The sequence below is a fragment of the Rhinolophus sinicus genome, chromosome 1 (assembly GCF_057876585.1).
Source record: "Rhinolophus sinicus isolate RSI-liver-muscle chromosome 1, RSI-T2T, whole genome shotgun sequence".
Taxonomy (NCBI): domain Eukaryota; kingdom Metazoa; phylum Chordata; class Mammalia; order Chiroptera; family Rhinolophidae; genus Rhinolophus; species Rhinolophus sinicus.
Window position 1 is genome coordinate 2160652 of NC_142501.1, and position 17481 is coordinate 2178132.

General features: G+C 57.1%; 1 protein-coding gene across 7 annotated transcripts in view; it reads right to left on the reverse strand.

The window, feature by feature from the left end:
* Positions 1 to 426: 426 nt before the first annotated feature.
* PPP6R2 (protein phosphatase 6 regulatory subunit 2) overlaps positions 427 to 17481 on the reverse strand; it is a 64332-nt gene continuing 47277 nt past the window's right edge. The window contains exons 8-25 of one of the 7 annotated variants that reach the window (XM_074326659.2): positions 17188 to 17301; positions 15136 to 15262; positions 14099 to 14251; positions 8981 to 9184; positions 8376 to 8440; positions 6867 to 6982; positions 5914 to 5999; positions 5708 to 5788; positions 5301 to 5398; positions 4560 to 4617; positions 4337 to 4416; positions 4106 to 4248; positions 3644 to 3803; positions 3473 to 3561; positions 2863 to 3025; positions 1811 to 1861; positions 1234 to 1503; positions 427 to 1149 (exon numbers count right to left, since the gene is read on the reverse strand). In XM_074326659.2, coding sequence (XP_074182760.1) covers positions 1098 to 1149; positions 1234 to 1503; positions 1811 to 1861; positions 2863 to 3025; positions 3473 to 3561; positions 3644 to 3803; positions 4106 to 4248; positions 4337 to 4416; positions 4560 to 4617; positions 5301 to 5398; positions 5708 to 5788; positions 5914 to 5999; positions 6867 to 6982; positions 8376 to 8440; positions 8981 to 9184; positions 14099 to 14251; positions 15136 to 15262; positions 17188 to 17301 — 2110 coding nt within the window. In that variant the 3' untranslated portion in view covers positions 427 to 1097. Of the gene's footprint in view, positions 1150 to 1229; positions 1504 to 1810; positions 1862 to 2862; positions 3026 to 3472; positions 3562 to 3643; positions 3804 to 4105; positions 4249 to 4336; positions 4462 to 4559; positions 4618 to 5300; positions 5399 to 5707; positions 5789 to 5913; positions 6000 to 6866; positions 6983 to 8375; positions 8441 to 8980; positions 9185 to 14098; positions 14252 to 15135; positions 15263 to 17187; positions 17302 to 17481 lie in introns of those variants that run through there. The other 6 variants (XM_074326657.2, XM_074326658.2, XM_074326660.2 and 3 more) reach the window with 6 other exon arrangements.

Genomic DNA, 17481 nt, shown 5'->3' on the forward strand with positions numbered 1-17481 from the left:
GAAGGTACCCAGGTCCTGCCAAGGCCACATGGACGGCAGTCAGACCGAGGTTTCCAACACCCACAAAACCCATAGGCTGGGGGTCCCGGGCCTGTGATGTCATATGGGGTGGCCATGGGGCTGTTCCCATGGAGGGGATGTGGGGAGATCAGTAGTCACCAAAGCGGGGGCCACAGGGTGCTCGGTGCAGGCCCAGGGCTGCCTGGGAGAGACAGTCACTGCGGGGAGACCCTCCTCCCACCTCAGTGCCCTCCAGCTGCCCCTCTCGTCTGGCCAGCGAGGATGGGTGGCCCTCTGGGGACAGCACTGGCTCCAGTTTTGACTCACAAGTTCCAGGTAGGGCTTGTTTTGTGTAGCATCAGCTGCGACCCAGGACAGGCCTAGGGCAGTAGAGACCCCCACGGCTGAGTGTCACAATACACAGGCTTGTCAGTAAGAATAACTTTATTAGGAGTTGGGGTTTGGGGTGCCCTGTCAGATCATCAGAACATTAGAAATGGACTCGACATCAAACAATCCTGCGGGCCCTCGAGGAGGATGCGGCCCTGCCCCCAGGCGCAGTCCCCACCCTCCCAGCACCCCATCCTGCACGCCCACAGCCAGCCCCTGCCAGGAGCCTCAAACACCCGGGTGCGAGGGCTTGTTTAAGGCAGTCACACTTTGCAGCCAGGCTCAAGGCCAGCTCCGAGGGCCACTGGGCAGCTAAGACCCCGTCTAGCCAGCCCAGCTCCAGACACACATTTGTCCCCAGAGCCAGCAGACCCAAAGTGCAAACATGGGGCTCTTTCTGCGTTTGTTTAAAAAAATCGCTAAAAACTGAGGCTGGGAGCCTGTGGCATCTGCACCCATCATGCCCTCAGTCGTCGTGGCATCTCGGGGTCACGGCCCTGCTCTGGCAGGCCGCGTGCACCTCTGAGGCCTTACTGCTGTGCGTGGGGTCGGGCAGGAGCGATGCGAGCTGGGCCAGCTGACTGGTTCCAACTGCCAGCTTTGCCAATGCAGCATTTATTTTAAAATTAAATTAAATTAAAAAAGACAAATTGCATCACCAGGTAGTTTTTCCATTAAGGGCACGCCATGGCTGGGCGGCAGCAGCTTCACACGGGGCCATTGGAGGCGGTTCCTGCAGGTGGTGGCTCGTCCACAGTCCTGCAGGGAGAGGGCTGGGAGGGTTATTGCTGCTCAGGGCCCAAGTGCCCATTCAGTCCCCTTTCCCCAGCCTGCCCTGCTCACCTGTCCTTTGTCCCTGTCCCCGGGGCAGCCACTGTAGAGACGGCGGGGCTGGTTGGGGTTGGGGTGGCTGGGGCTGTGGTGGTGACGGCCACCACGGGTGTTGAGGTCACTGACACCACCAACACAGACACTGCTGGAGTGGCTGGGGCAGGACTGGCCTTGTTCAGTGCTGTGGTGGCTGCCTCGTGGGGGACAGCCATGGGCAGGGCGGAGGTGGCTTCTGCAGGTGGAGAGGCGGGGTCTGGTGGTGCGCTGGCAGCGTGCGGGGCCCTGTGTGGCAGGCGTGGGCTTGGTTACCTGGGCCACCCCCAGGGCAACACACCCCAAGTTCTAAACATGCCGGAGACAACCTGCCTGTCATCCTGAGCCTGCTGCACCATGAGTGCAGCCCCTCGTCCTAGAAGGCACTCCCTCCGGTGCTGCCTGCAGCCCTCGCTACAGCCCACGGGCCCTGTATGCCCAGACGCCCCCTCCCACAGCCAGAAAGGGCCAGGGCAGGTTGGCAGTGGCCTTGAGACACTGCCCCTCTCGCTGCAGTCCAGGAGGGCGCACCCACAGCTCCTGGCCTGGTCCACACCTGCTTCCACTGCGTGATGTCAACTCCAGCCTTACAAGGACCCCTGGGAGCCTGCAAAGGCAAGGTCAGGAGGAAGGGTCCTGTGGGGCCGTGTGGGGGTCAGTGCAACTGAGAAACAGGCCACATGAGAGCCTGGAGATGACTGACTCGCAAAGGCGCAAGGCCCATGTCAGCCAGAGTGGGCAGGGCCAGGACTGTGCAGACAGACAGCTGCTTTCACAGCAGGCTTTCTGGCCGTGGGGGGTGTGGAGGGTGGGCGTTAGGACAAGGTCTGGAAAATTTTAGTGACTCTAAACTTGAGGAAGGAAGCTGCCTCGGGAACCCCAGGTGCCCTGATGCCCCCCCGCCTGGCCCAGGCTTTTCATTCTGGCTACGTGTCCCACCTACATGCCGTGCCCTTGCTGCAAACCCCAGCGCCATGTTGTCTGGGGTCCTGGTGGGCCAGAGCTGGCCCCCCACCAATAAGATGCACGGAGCTCCAAAGCCTCCAGGGATGGGAGTGGGCAGGACCTCGCCAGGTGCCAGCCTGCCCCACTTGTGGGGGAAGACCCGCCTCACGTACTCCCTGTTCCCGCCTGGTGGGGGTCCCGCCTGGGACCTCCCTCCTCACCCCTTAGAGCCTCAGCTCCAGCCCACCTGCCACCCGTTCCCTAGTCCTCCCCCCCCACCGCCAGCCAGCCAGGATTCCAAAGGCCTGGACCTTCCTGGCGGGGAGTGTGGGGAGGGACACCCCCAGAGTTCAGATGCCCCCAGCGAAGTTCTAACACACCCTATCCTACTGTCCGAGTGGGACGGGCCTCCCAAGGTGTCTGGTTTAGGTGGACACGTGGCGGGGACTTGGCACACACCAGACAGGACAGAGGCCAAGCCGCCACCACCACCACCAGGGACAAGCGGCAGGCCTGGCATCCTGTCCACGGAGGCCTGTGGGTGTGCTGTCTCAAAAACCATCCCAGCGAGGGCACCCCCTCCACAGAGCCTGCCTCTGGGGTCACGGGGCAGTGGTGTCCGCCTGTTCCCAGGCAAGCGCAGTGCTGGGGACCCCTGTGCACCTGGGGACAGATGTGGGCAGTGGGGGGGTCTCCCGGCCGGGACCCATACTGACAGCCTCTGAGGTGACAGCCACCTTCTGCTTGTCCTCGTCTCTGTCGGAAGCCACCAGAGAGGCGTTCCTGGACACACACACGTTCCAGGCACACGGGGAGGCAGGGCCAACTGCAAGACAGGGACCCAGTGACCGGTGAGGGCGGTGGGGCCGCCAAATTCGTGTGGCATGCAAGAATATCAAGCTGCATAACTGGGACAGAACCTGTCCCACATACTGTCTGGGGCTGTCCACGTGAAGGGACTGTTCTCCCCCTGCAGGGAGGGCCCCCACTCAGCCTGGTGGCTTCTAAGTCCCACCCCTCCCTTGTGGACCTGACGCCCTGGCAGCTTCCAAGTCTGTGCAGTGGGGCTCTGGGCCAAAGGCTCTGAACAGACGCACAAGGCCACGGAGATAGCACAGCACACACGTGTGACCGCACCAACCAAGGGCCAGGACACCGCTGGGTCGGGAAGGACCTCTGCCCACCAGGGTGCTGGGGTTCTGCAGGACTGTCAGACCCCACTCCAAGGGCCACCCGGGGGTCCTGCCCTGCTCTCGGAGCTGCGCCTACTCACGGGTTTTCTCTGGGCCCTGGTTCCGGCCGTCCTGGGCATCGCCGAGGCCTGTGTCCACTGGGGAGCTGCACCTGGGTCCCGACTCAGAGCTGCGGACGAGGATGAGCCTGAGCCGCTGCCCGGGACACACGGCCCATGGCGGACAGGGTCGCCGTCCAGCCAGCCCCTTACCAGCAGAAAGGCTGGAAGTCGGTAAACTTGGCCCAGCCCTTCTCCTCCAGAGCCGAGGTGCTGGGGGCGCTGGCCGCCCACACACTGGAACCCACATCCATCGCCACTCCGGGGGCTGAAGCCGTAGGGCTCACCGGCTCATCAAACACTGTCCATGTGCCTGCCAGGGGGAGACGCCAGGCCCAGCTGACACCGAGGCCCCACAGAGGCAGTGCAGGCGCCGGTGGATGGTGTGGCTGAGGGGATGTCAGGACTGAGCCAAAGCACCTGCCACCAACCCCGTATCCTTGCATTTGGGGTCACAGGAAAGCCATCACTTTCAGGGCCATGTGCTCAAAAGTGTGCAGACAGGTCAGTGGGCATCAGGCCTATGGGAGCCCCTGCCACTCACAGGCCAGGTCACCAAATGCCCCATCACCCGTGTCCCCTGCACAGCCTGGAAACTGCCCCCCAAGCATCTACCTTCTGAGCCACTGTCCATGCGGGGAACTTCCTTCTGGGCAGCAGCTGGAGAGGCCCCCACCCGAGCCGCACCCGTGTCTGCTTCCTCCCCGTCCCGGCCTCCACGTGCCAGGCCATTCTCTGAGGCATGAGGGCCCCCAAACCTGGGGAGAGGCAGTCAGAGCAGGGGCGTCACAGCACCCGGGGACCCACTCCCTGGGGAAGCTCTGGGAGGACGGGCGGGCCACACACCTGGCTCTGGCCGTCACCCGGGCGGCACAGCGCGTCTCCTTGTCCTCCCAGATGTCATCGTCCTCGTCGTCGTCAAAGGGCTGGATGTGGTCCCCACAGCAGGCCTCAAACAGAGCCGCGCTGGGCTGCGACAGCGCCCGCCTGTCCCTCACTGCCCCCACGGAGAACCCCCGCTGGCCCCCCCCACCCTGCCCCGTCCACCAAGCACCGAGCGGGGACTCACGCTGTCCTCATCGGCGTCGATGTTGAAGTTTATCTCTGTGATCCTGTCAAACGGGGCACTGAAATGACAGCCAACGCTCAGCACCTGGCCCTTGGGCTTGTCCCCTTAGGGGATACCACCTCACCAGGGACACGGTGTCCCTGACACACCAAGAGTGGCTGGGCTGGGGGTCCTGGGGAGGGATGGGGGAGATGACGCCACATGGGGACCTGGGGGTCTGCAGTCCTGAGCAGGTGATGGCTCGTGGCCAGTGCAGAACTGGATGTCACCTGGCAGCAATGGGCAGCAAGGGCGTGGGGGGGGCTGGGATGGCAGTGACGGCCCCCAAGCCCGGCCCCGTTCACGCTCACTTGTTCTCTGCACCTGTGGATGGAGAACCCAGGGCTGGCCCCACCCAGCTGCTCTGTCTGGTCTGTGCGGTGACAACCTGCTCCCCTGAGGACGTCTGAGGAGGAGCCTTGAGGCCGTGCTCTGCCCACTCGCCCACAGCGGCTCTGCCGGGCGGGCTGACACTTGGCTTTCAGCTGAGGAAATGGTGTGATGGCCTCTAGGGCCAGGACCTGGTCACACTGAGTGGAACGCAACTCCTACCCAAAGGGACCGCGAACGGGGGGGATTGTGCGTCGGTGAAGGCTCCAGTCGGGGTCATGGCATGGGTCGGGGCGCCTGCTGGAGAAGGGCCGGGGGCAGACAGCGAGGTCGCAGAGAAGGTGTCGCAACCCAGGTGTCCTGTGGGCTCACTTGACACTGTCGTCCTGGTCTGCAAACTCCTCGTCATTAAAGCCAAACTGGTCCACGAAGGTGGCCGTCATCTGCTGGACCTGGTACTCAGAGAAAGCCTGGGGGAAACGGCGTCACAGGGCAAGGCTCAGCCTCCAAGAGCCCCCCAATCCTGCCCACTCGGGGTGCATGTTCATGTGTGGCTGGTCACATCTCAACAGCCCCGTTTAATGTTTAATTCACCCACTGTGTCCAGGGGTCCCCTCAGTATAAGTGACCCTGGGGGTCTGCCCCTCACGAAAGGGTGCGTGGGTGGGGCCTAGTTCCCAGGCAGCGTGGTGACGCCCCGGGCGTAGGACCCCTAGAAGCCTCAGAGCGGCCCAGAGCGCGGGGAAGGGTCTGGTGGGTGCTGAGCTGGCCACACGCACCTGCTGCAGGGACAGCTCGTTAGGGAAAGCGCCCTCCATGTCCTCATCGTCACTCGAGGGGTGGAGGTGGTGGGTGCTTACCTGAAACAGCAGTGGGTGGACATGAGCCCCACACCCGAGGGCTCCTGACGAGCCGGGCAGAACTGAGGGCCTCAGGGCTCTGAAGCCTGGACACCCAGCCACAGGCTGCATGGCCTGGCGCTCACCAGGTCCACGGCATTTCTGCGGTTGGTCTCCGTCAGCGTCTCCTCCACGAAGCTCTCCCAGCGCCCGCGGCAGTCTGCAGGGAGCCCTGCAGGGAGTGGGAGCCTGGTCACCAAAGAGGGTGGGACAAGTGCCACGGTGGAGGTCCAGGAGGGCCCTGAGGTGACATCTGGGGTGGCTGCGGGGGGGGGGGGGAAGGGAGGCCGAGGCCCCTGCCCTGGGCCCACCCCAGACTCTCAGGGCTTGTGGCCCCCACACGGCGTGACCGTCTCCTCACACACTCTCCCCTGTGCAAACACTGTCCATGAGCACATGGCCATCTTCCTCCTGCCCAACTGTCCCAAAGCCCCACACGTCCGTGCCACGAAGCTGGCGTGACCAAGGCGCTTGTCCCCTCGGGGGCCTGGCCTTGTGGGTCCTCACCGTCCGTCCCCATAAGGCCCTCCTTGACCCCTCGGACCTGCCCTGCCTCCTGACCATCCCTGGGCTCCCGTGCCCCTCAGCACCCTGGGCACACACTGCTCACGCTGGCCCGGGCATCCCCTCCCCAGCGAGGCCACATGGGCCCTTCTGAACCGCCAGCCTTCCCTTCTGAACCGAGACCCCGCCCCGGGGCTCAGTCCATGAAGTTTGGGGCCCAGGAGCTGCAGACTGTCCAGGATGTGAGAGGGCAGGGGAAGGGCCGGGTCCAGGGAACAGAGGCCACCTCCTCGGCTCCCAGACTTGTGCTAGGAAGGTCCCCAAAGCCGCCTGAGTTCAGGGAGCAGCCAGACTGTGGGTAGAAGCGTGTTGCTGGGACCCAGCGGGCGTGAGCAGCACACTGACCGGTCTCCTGTGAGCCAGCCTGAGCCGTGAACTGCCTGGAGACCGAATAGATGTCTGCCTTGCGGAACAGACACATGCCCAGGCACCCTGCGGGGAGATTCCCTGTGGGAAGGCAGGCGCATGTCCTCACCTCGGATGACCTCGCCGATGGGCGTGTGCGCGGGGCCCCTCTCCAGGTTCCGTACCACCGCGTTGGCGATCCGGGTAAGGTGGCCCATGTTCCCACGCCTCATCCCTCCGGCGGCCCTGAAAGTGAACGCAGCCCCCGAGGGTCCCCTCACAGCCTCGCCTGCCCGCGGACACTGGTTTTTGGAGAGTGCCTGCTCCGTGCCAGCCACTCACTCACTCCCTCCCAGGTGCTAACGAGGCAGATGCTGCCCCTACCTACACTGTATGGAGCAGAAAACTGGGGCGTCCGTGGGGCTCAGAGCTCGTGCACCCCACATGCACCATGAGCCCTCTGCATCGGCCCTGTGGCCCTTCCAGGGCTGCCCCCTTACCAAGTTGCAGAGCCACTGCCCGACTGGAAACCCAGCACAGCAGCAGAAGGCATGACAGGTTACTACAAATGCCCCCTGCTACAGTGCCCACTGAGGGAGCTGCAGGCTCCAGAAAGAAAAATCCAACAGGCCCCAGAGTGGGCAGGGCCTGTCACAGGCTCTCTGGCTGCACAAGTCACCACCCCCTCACTGAGCTCTAGACACAGGAAGCACACTTCCTGCCTCCTGTCCACCTCTCCATCCACGCTGCCATGAACACGTGGCTTTGCGTCCATCCTTTCTTCTGCTATACCCACAACCCAACAGGAGAGCTTTGTGTTCAATGTGCTCATGTGTCTAGAAACGCAGCACTCGGATCAGAGTGGACAGTCTGCTCTCAATACATTCTAACAGCCCGACGACGTCCCGAAGAGGAAGCCGAGGTGAGCACCTGAGATGAAGAGCCCAGCCCGACAGAGGAAGGGGTCAGGGCGGCCAGGTGGGACTGCCACAGGTGACACTGGGAAGGGCCTGTGAGCCGCCAGCCAGCCAGGGCCAAGCCCGGAGCCTGAGGACAGCTGTGAGCCGTCAAGGGCAGGTGTGCACAGAAAGGCTCAGCGCAGGGTCATACGGGTGACATGTGCACTGGGCCTGGGGCAGGACCGGCCGCCCCGTCCTGCACACTGATATTGGAGAACAGACACCGGTGGGTTCAGTCACAGCAGGATAGGGGGCTGGACGGGGAGGTGAGAGCCCCCAGGAGCAGCACCCAGGCAGTGAGGTGGTGCTGGGCAGGGGCTGCCACGCTGGACCCTGCCGGCCACACTGGGGACCTGGGTGGCCAGGACTTTCAGGCAAGGGTGACACCATCTATGTGTTTCAGAAAGAGCCCAGCTGCTCACGTGACGGGAGGCTGGATAGGGTGAGTAGGAATTGGCCTGGATGCGCTTTTGAGGGTTCGAAGGCTCAGTGAGAGAAGTCGCTGGTGCTGGGATGGGGAGACGGCAGGAGCGGGGCCACAGTGCAGGCCCTGGTGGCTCTGCCTGTCTCTCCTGGTCAGCTCCCTGCGCCCTGGCCTTTCCCAGCAGCCCCAGCGGCTGTTTCCCCAGTAGCAGGACCCCTCTCTTGAAACCCAAGCCCGAGTGCCCGGTGGTCCTCACTGTGTGTGGTCGTTGGCTTCCCAGGCTTCCAGGATCCTCTGGACCAGGCAGCACTTCTGAAACAGCTGGGGGACAGGCGGCTCTGGTCAGGCTCTGAGGGGCTTAGCAGGCAACACGCAGGTGCACGCAGGTGAGCGGAACGCTCGGGGCAAACGCAAAGGCCCGGGAATGGAGAGGCGTGTCATGTCGAGGACTCATGCACATGACTTCACCAGGTGCAGAATCCCAGTTTTCTCGTGAGACTCGGACGCATCCCAGCCCCTGCACTGCCCTCCACGGCCTCGTTACGTCACCAGCAGACATGCCAGGTTGGACGGGGCTGGCTCGGGCTGCAGCCACAATGGGCGAGACCGACGTAGGCAAACGCCCTCCCCCCCCATGCCCTCTGCCCCACCAGCTCCATGACCCTTTCTTTATGATTTCCTCTCGTGGATAAAAGGAGAACACTCCCAAGTCACATGACGATTAGAAGAGAAAACACACGAGGGATGGGGCAATGCTGGCTACAACTGCCCCCGTCAGCATGACTGTCACATGTTGATCTGGGTGGGGCTCAGCATGCCACGACGACACTCAGCAATACACCGGACACTGGCTGGACTTACGTGCATCACCATTGTGTTCTCGGGGTAGCCGGCAGCAGGCTGGGGGGTCTCTGCGGCCCCGTCCCCAGGCGGAGGCTCCATCCCGCTCTCGGATCCGCTGGCTTCCGGCCTGTCCTCGCAGACGGCATGGGAAAGAATAGCGGCTACGCACAGCTCCACTTGGAAGTGCAGGAAGTTATTCCAGGTGTATTTGAAGAATAGGTCCTGAGGCAAACAGAGGGCACAGGCCAGGCCTCAGACTGGTCCCCTCCCGAGAGAAGGACGCCGAGGCCAAGGGACGCCGAGGCAGGTAGCGGCACACCATCCCCCAGTGTCCCCTGCCGTCCAGATGGCCATCTCCTCGGACTTGGAGGCACCTGCCCTTCTCCCTGCAGCCTGCCATATCTGTCCCCTTCATCTCTGCTCTCATCTGGACACTTCCTAAGGACTTGTCCTTCTGTCTCTGTTAGAAGTTTAACTCACTTGCAGCCTCTCTTCTTTCCCAGTGTGACTTTAAAAGTCTGTATGTTCCCCAGTAAATCCACTTTAGCTACATTCTGCACATTTTACTACGTAGGACTTTTATTATTCTTCCCTTATGATTTGACCCCTGAGTCACTGGACTTATGTTAAATTCTCAGACACCTGGGGATTCTACCCAGGAGGGGACGTGAAATCAGGAGATGTACATGTGGACACCTAACCAAGGGAAGCCAGGGGGCCCCAACCCAGGCTGCACAGGCTGAGGCCCAGGGGACACTGCATGAGCACAACCCCCCTCACCAAATTCTCCCAGACCGGGGGGGGGGGGCACAGGCACAGAACAGAGGCCACAGCAGCCAGCATCCCAGACCCTCTGCTGTCTACATGGTTGGAGGGGGCGCAGGGTGGGGAGAGGGCAGACTCCACTGGGACAGACGTCCGGGCTCTACCATCACACCACAGGCTTAGGAGCAGGAGAAGGGCGGGAAGGCCACCTGCATGGCACAGTTCTCCTCCACAGAAACACAGTCCCAAATCTTGGCTTCACTTTCTTTGCCTGGGTGACCTTGGGAGACCTTGCAGGTGGCTTCACCGTGTTACCTCGTCTTCAACAGTGTCAGACCCATCTCCCAATAAAGAAAAGCCCAGACCAGATGCCTTCACTGGTGAATTCTACCAAATATTTAAAGAAGAATTATCGCCAATCTATCTAAAACTCTTCCAAAAGAACTGAAGAGGGAACACTTCCTAAATTCATTCTGTAAAGCCAGTCAGCATTGCCCTGACTCCAAAGCCAGATGAAGACATCACAAGGAAAAAACAACAACTAATGTCCCTTACGAACAGTGATGCAAAAATCCTCAACAAAATAACAGTAAACAGAATTCAGCAGCGTATTAAACAGATTACACACCATGACCAGGTGAATTTGTTCCCGGAACGTAAGGATGGTTCAACATGAAATATCAATCAATGTGATGCACTGTATTAAAAGAATAAAGGACAAAAACCACATAATTATCTCAACTGATACTGAGAAAGCATTTGAGAAAATTCAACATATTTTTTTTAAATAAAAACACTTAATAAACTAGAAAACTTCCTCAACATGATGAAGGGTGTCCAAGCCCACAGCAAACATCTACTCAGTGGTGAAAGACAGAAAGCTTTTCCTCTACGACCAGAAACAAGACCAGGATGACTGCTTCTGCCACTTCTATTCAACAAAGTACTGGAGGCTCTAGCCAGAGCAGTTAGGCAAAGAAAAGAAATAAAAAACATCCAAATTGGAAAGGAAGGAAAGTAAAATTATCTTTTTTCACAGATGACATAATCTTATATGAAGAAAATTCTACAAATTTCACATAAACTGTTAGAGCGAATAAATTCAGCAAAGTTCTAAGATACAAAATCAACACACAAAAATCAGTTGCATTTCTATACACTAACAATGAACAACTCAAAAAAAAAAAGTTCAGGAAATAATTCTATTTACAATAGCATCCAAAAGAAGAAAATATTTAGGAATAAATTAAAGTTAGAAAGCAGGTGGAAGACCTGTACACTGAAAACTACAAAACATTGTTGAGGTCCAGCCCGGTGGCTCAGGCGGTTGGAGCTCTGTGCTCCTAACACCGAAGGTTGTTGGTTCGATTCCCATATGGGCCAGTGGGCTCTCAACCACAAGGTTGCTGGTTCCTCTCCTCAACTCCTGCAAGGGATGGTGGGCTGCGCCCCTTGCAACTAGTAACGGCAATTGGACCTGGAACTGAGCTGCGCCCTCCACAACTAAGATTGAAAGGACAACAACTTGACTTGGAAAAAGTCCTGGAAGTACACACTGTTCTCCAATAAAGTCCTGTTCCCCTTCCCCAATAAAAATCTTTAAAATAAATAAATAAATAAAGGTATGATTCATTAAAAAAAAAAAAAGAAACACTGCTGAAAGAAATTAAAGAAGACACAAATGAGTGGAAAGGCCGCCGTGTTCACGGGCCGGAAGACTTGATATTGTTAAGCTGTCAAGGCTGTCCTAAGTGATCTACAGATTCAGTGTAAACTTTCTCAACATCCCAGTGCTGTTTTTTGTAGAAAGAGAAAATCCATCCTAAAATTCATATGGAATTACAAGGGACCCAAATAGAGAAAATAATCTTGGAAAAGAACAAAGTTGGACTCACGCTTCCCTGTTCTAAACTTGCTACAAAGCTGCAGTGATCAGCAGACTGTGGCAGTGGCATGAAGATGAACATATACCTCCATGGAACAGAGCTGAGAGTCAAGAAATAAACTCTCACATTTATGGTCCGTTGATTTCCAACAAAGGTGCCAAGATCATTCCAGGGGAGAGGACAGTGTTTTGAACAAATGGTGCTGGGAAAACTGAATACCCACATGCAAAAGAATGAAGCTGGACGTTTACTTTACGCTACATATAAAAATTAATTCAAAATGGATTGAAGACTTGATAGAGCTAAAACTATAAAATTCTTAGAAGAAAACATATGAGACGTTTCATGACAGTGGATTTGGCAATAATTTCTTGGCTATGACAGCAATAGATAAACTGGACTTCATTAAAATGAAAAACTTGTGTGTGTCAAAGGATACTATCAAGAGAGTGAAAAGATAACCCACAGGATGGGAGAAATTCATCTATCTGGTAAAAGTTTAATATCCACAATATATAAAGAACTCCTACAACTCAACAACCACCGAAAAAAACCAAACAATCCAATTTAAAAATGGGCAAAGGGGGCCGGCCCAGTGGCTCAGGTGGTTAACAGTGCCACAAGGTCGCTGGTGATTCCCACATGGGCCAGTGAGCTGCGCCCTCTACAGCTAAGACTGTGAACAGCTCTCCCTGGAGCTGGGCTGCTGTGAGCAACCAGAGGTTGGCATGAGCTACTGTGTGCTTCCGTGTGCTGCCGTGAGCAGCCGGTGGCCAGCGTGAGTGGCCGGCAGCCAGCGAGAGCTGCTGTGAGTGGCCGACCAGTGACCGACTGCCTCAGCCGGGGGAAGCGCAAAGCTCATAACACCAGCATGGGCCAGGGAGCTGTGTCCCACTCAACTAGACTGAGAAACAATGGCTTGCACCGGAGTGTGGGGGGATGGTGTAGGCGGGAGAAGGGAAAAAAAAAAGTGGGCAAAGGTCTTGGACAGTTGTCCAAAGACATACAGGCACATGAGAAGATGCTCAATGTCACTAATCATTAGGGAATGTAAATCAAACCATGAAATTCTTCTCACAACCATTTTGCTGGCTATTATTTAAAAAAATGGAAAACAAGTGTTGGCAAGGGTGGAGAAACTGGAACCCTCACACATTTCTAGTGGGAATGTAAAATGGTGTAGCTGCTGTGGAAAACAGTTTGTTGTTTCCTCAAGAAAGTTGAACAGAGAATTACTATATGACCTTTCAGTTCCACTTCTGGGTATTTATTCAAAAGAAGTGAAAGCAGGGACTTGAACAGGTATTTGCACATCCCATTATAGCAGCATTATTCAAAACAACCAAAAGGTGGAAGTAACCCATGCATCTATTCACCGATGAACGGATAAACCCAGTGTGACCTGTGTATGCAGTGGGACATCGTTCAGCCACAAACAGGAAGGGCACTCAGACACCGGCTACAACAGTGATGCACTGAGGACACTATAATGAGTGAGATCATCCAGACCCAAAAGACCAAGCAGTATATGATTCCATTCTCTGAGGTCCCCAGAGTAGCCAAATCCAAACAGAAAGTAAGATGTGGGTGCTGGGGCGGGGGCAGGGGAAATGGGGATCAACTGCTTAATGGTGTTTGTTTGAGAAGATAAAAAAGTTCTGCAAATAGGTGGTGGTGGTGGTTATATAAATTGTGAACGTACTTATTAATGCCACTGAACTGTACACTTGAAAATTATTAAAACGGTAAATTCTATGTTATGTATATTTTTACCACAATAAAAGTAAAAGAAGTGGGGGGAGAGAAAGAGAATTATTTTGAAGAGAGGAAAAGGAAAGGAGGTCTTTCATAACTGCCCCTCTGATCCACAGCTGGGATTTTCCAGTCACAGCCGTGTCCGACTGACCTCCAAATGCTGGAAGGACTTCTGAGGCAGTCAAGACTTCAGGCCCAGTTCCAAGGCTGGGTCTTCTGGGATTAAGATTTAAATTCAAAGAGATTTCAGCTTCCTGGGAACAGAGGCCCAGGGGCAAGGCGGAAGAGAAGCCGGGGTGGGGGCCGATGCCCAGGGGCATGCTTCAGCGAGGCCCGCTCCTCTGTGCCCTCCTTCTGCAGGCAACTGGGAGGGCGTGCTGAATGGAGGAGCACTCCGCACTGGCTTGGACAGGAATCATTCGGGCAGCCTCGCTGTGGAGGACGAGGGGCCACTGCTCCTCTGGGATGTTTATGTTGAAGAGCTATAGTGAAAGTCTTAGTTTAAAGCAGCTAGTTGGAGAGGCCACAGCCATGTGACCCTATCACGCATGCTCACACTGAGCACATCCCCCTGCCACTCAGGATGCAACCAAGCCCGGGCTGGCTCCAGGACACAGTTCTCTGCAGACTGTGCTGTTCCAGGACCAAAGCAGAACGCCAGGTGGGAGAGGAAGCCCTGTGGCCCGCCCGCTGGACCCGGGCCTGTCTGCCCACCACCGTGCCCACTCACCAGCAGTAAGCCCATGGTGTTGAGCCGGCAGAGCTCCTGGTTGATGCTGGGTGTGTTTGTGTGCAGCAGTGCGGCCATGAGGCGGGCACCATGCAGACGGGCGTTCCCCAGGGGCTCCTCCAGCACGCCGATGGTGGTCAGGATCGCTTTTTTCTGCAAACACGGAAGCATCGCCAGCTGGAACCGTGCAACCCAGCATGGCCACTGCTCTCAGCTCAGGTGCCAGCTGCTCAAAGGGCCAGGGCTGCAGCTCCATGACGTGGCCGGGCTGAGAGAAGGGGTGTGGGGGTCAGGAGGGCTCAGAACCCCACTGCTCCCTGTAGGGCCTCACAAAGGAGGGAGTGAGGCTGGTCCGTGGGTCTCAGCCTGCCAGCCAAAGGGATGTGCACCTTGGCTATAAGATGCCCGGGAACACACACAGAGGAGATTGATGACAGAGCCTGCATGCGGGCAGCTCCTGATCCCACACACATAGCATAATACATCCACCTTTTCATTCACAGAAAGTTCCAGAATCCCTGCCTTTGTGATACTTACTTTCTAGCGGGGGAGGCAGACAATAAGCAAGTTGATGACTATGACAAACTGCTCACAGATCATGGTGGTGCTGAGGGCCAGCACCAGGAAAGGGGCGGGACTGTGATGAGGGAGGGTTGCTAAGTTGAGCTGGGCCCGCAGTGGGGAGTCAGCCCTCCCCTATGTGACCCAAGCACTGCCCAGAGCTGCTGAGCTGAGCAAACGGCCTCCTCTGGGACCTCGACCCTTGGCTGGGTGCCCAGGACTCAGAGGCCAGGGCAGCAATGGACTTGGGCTCTCAGGTGACCCCCTATTTCAGAACACAAGAGCCATCTAGGGGTGGCAAAACACTTGACTCCCAGGCTCCACTTAAGAGAACAGACGGACAGTCAGCAGCTGGGGGCCTGGCAATAGCAGTGCTGGGGTGTGTTCCCTCGTCCTGGATAAACCGCGGGGGCCTTTGCGAATCAGCCTCGCCTCCCATGTCTGCAGTGCACCCTGCAGCCGCCGAGCTTGTCTACCTTTGGCGGACTGAGCAGAAGCTGGTGGAAGTCCTTCAGCCGCGGCTCGATGCCGTGCAGAATGCTGCCGCTGACAGAGCACCACCTCTCCAGCCCCTGAGAAAAGGACTCCGCCAAGCCCTCTGTCCTGTGGATGAGAGGGAGACATGCCCCAGTCCTGCGTCCATCTCTCTCCCGTCCAACATCCCCTGTCACTCATCATGTCAAGGCTGGTTTGGCGGTGAGTACAGGGAGCGGCAGGCGCCCCAGGCCTTTAGAAGCTGTTCCCTGGTGACAGCCCAGAGTGCCACCTTGGCCCTGCCACCGGCCCACTCACTGCAACCACTCTGCCCCCACCTGCTGCGAGGAAAATATTCACAGCTGTACCCCCTTCTGAGAAACAGGAGACAGGACCTGTCCACAACATCTGTTGGGATTTTTCAAGCTAATTTCTCTGAGATCTTTACTGAAACACTTTTTCCAATTATAAAAGAAATATATGACCATTAGAGAGAAAAAAATTTAATACATAAAAAGATTAAAAAGCACACAAATCATCTGGCTCATCTGTTTCCCTTGTTTTTCTGTGGTCCCTTCATCAATGTGAGGTTGGACAGGGCCCTGAGAAGGGTCCCCACTCCCGGCAGAGAGGGGCTTGACCTGGTTCATGGGGACGAAAAAGTCTGTGTTCTGGTTGCATACGTGGAAAAAATGATGGTAACATCCTAATTCTGTTTTTAGATAATAAACTAATAAACACGTATTGGGTACCAGAGAGAGTGAGAAAGAGAAACTGCTAATAATGTCATGACCGAGATTAAGCCAATTTCTTGTCATTTCCGTGTTCTCTCTCCTTCCTTTTTAAAAAAGCACAGGCTGTCTGTCAGTGCTGGGGCTACAGTGGCACCGCCTGCAGTGCAAGGAAACGGGTCTTACAGGCACCTCAGGTCAGACCACTGCCAGGCACGGATGGGACACAGTGGACACGTGTGCACACCCACCCCACACACTGGGCCCTCACACACGTGTGCACATATATGCATACAGACATGTGCACACACCCACCCCACACACCGGGCCCTCACACACACGTATGCACATATATGCACACAGACACATGAGCACACCGACCCCACACACCGGGTCCTCACACACACGTGTGCACATGCATGCATACAGACACGTGCGCACATCTATCCCCACACACCCTGTGCCCTTACACACATGTGCACACATATGCACACACACATGTGCAACCCACCCCCACACTGGGCCCTCACACACGTGTGCACATATATGAACACAGACACACATTTCAACCCACCCCCACACACTGGGCCCTCACACACATGCGCACATATATGCACACAGACACACGTGAGCACACCCACACCCACACACAGGGCCCTCACACATGTGTGCACATATATGCATACAGACATGTGCGCACACCCACCCCCCACACCCTTGCCCTCACACATACATGTGCACATAGAAGCATACAGACACGTGTGCACACCCACCCCCACACACCAGGCCCTCACACACACATGTGCACACATATGCACAGACACGTGCACACCCACACCCACGCCCTTGCCCTCACACATAAATGTGCACATATATGCAGACACGTGCACACACACCCGATACAACTTGTGCACTCACACATACATGTGCACATATATGCAGACACATGCATGTACACCCACCCCACACACACCTTGTGCCCCCCCACCACACACGAGTGTGCAATATATGCACACACACACCACACCACTCCGCACACAAGTGCTGTGGGGCCTCGTTGGGACCCACCAGCCACCCCTACTCCGCAGACGTAGCTACACAAACTGCACACTGTGAGGACCTTCAGGCTGAGGTGGGAACGTGACTGACGGTGAAGGTTGAAGGGGACTGGCCACAGCCATGAATTTTCCCTTGTCAGCAAGGAGGTCTAGTCACATGATTGCTGCGTAACTGCAAATGAGTTAGAAGCACAGCACACCAGAGCACTCACGTCACGGAGGGCCGCATCTCGCCGTCACGCAGTCTCCCCCCGTGGGCACTCACCCAGCCCGCCTGACTTCCAACAAGGTGAGTAACACCTGCGTCCCACTGACGAGGCAGCTCTCAGTCTGGTCCCCATCGAACATGTTCCTCAGAAGCTGCTCCACACAGTCCTGCCTGTCACACACACACGGGTCACCCCTGGCAGGGCAGACGCACAGACCGAAGGCCCATGGACGGTCTCTCCTCCCCATGGACAAGTGACACCCTGCAAGCTGGCGGGCTTGGGTCGGGCTCCAGGCCAAGCCCCCGGGTGCTCACGCTGCTCCTGTCCCCTGGAGACCCTCCAACTGAACT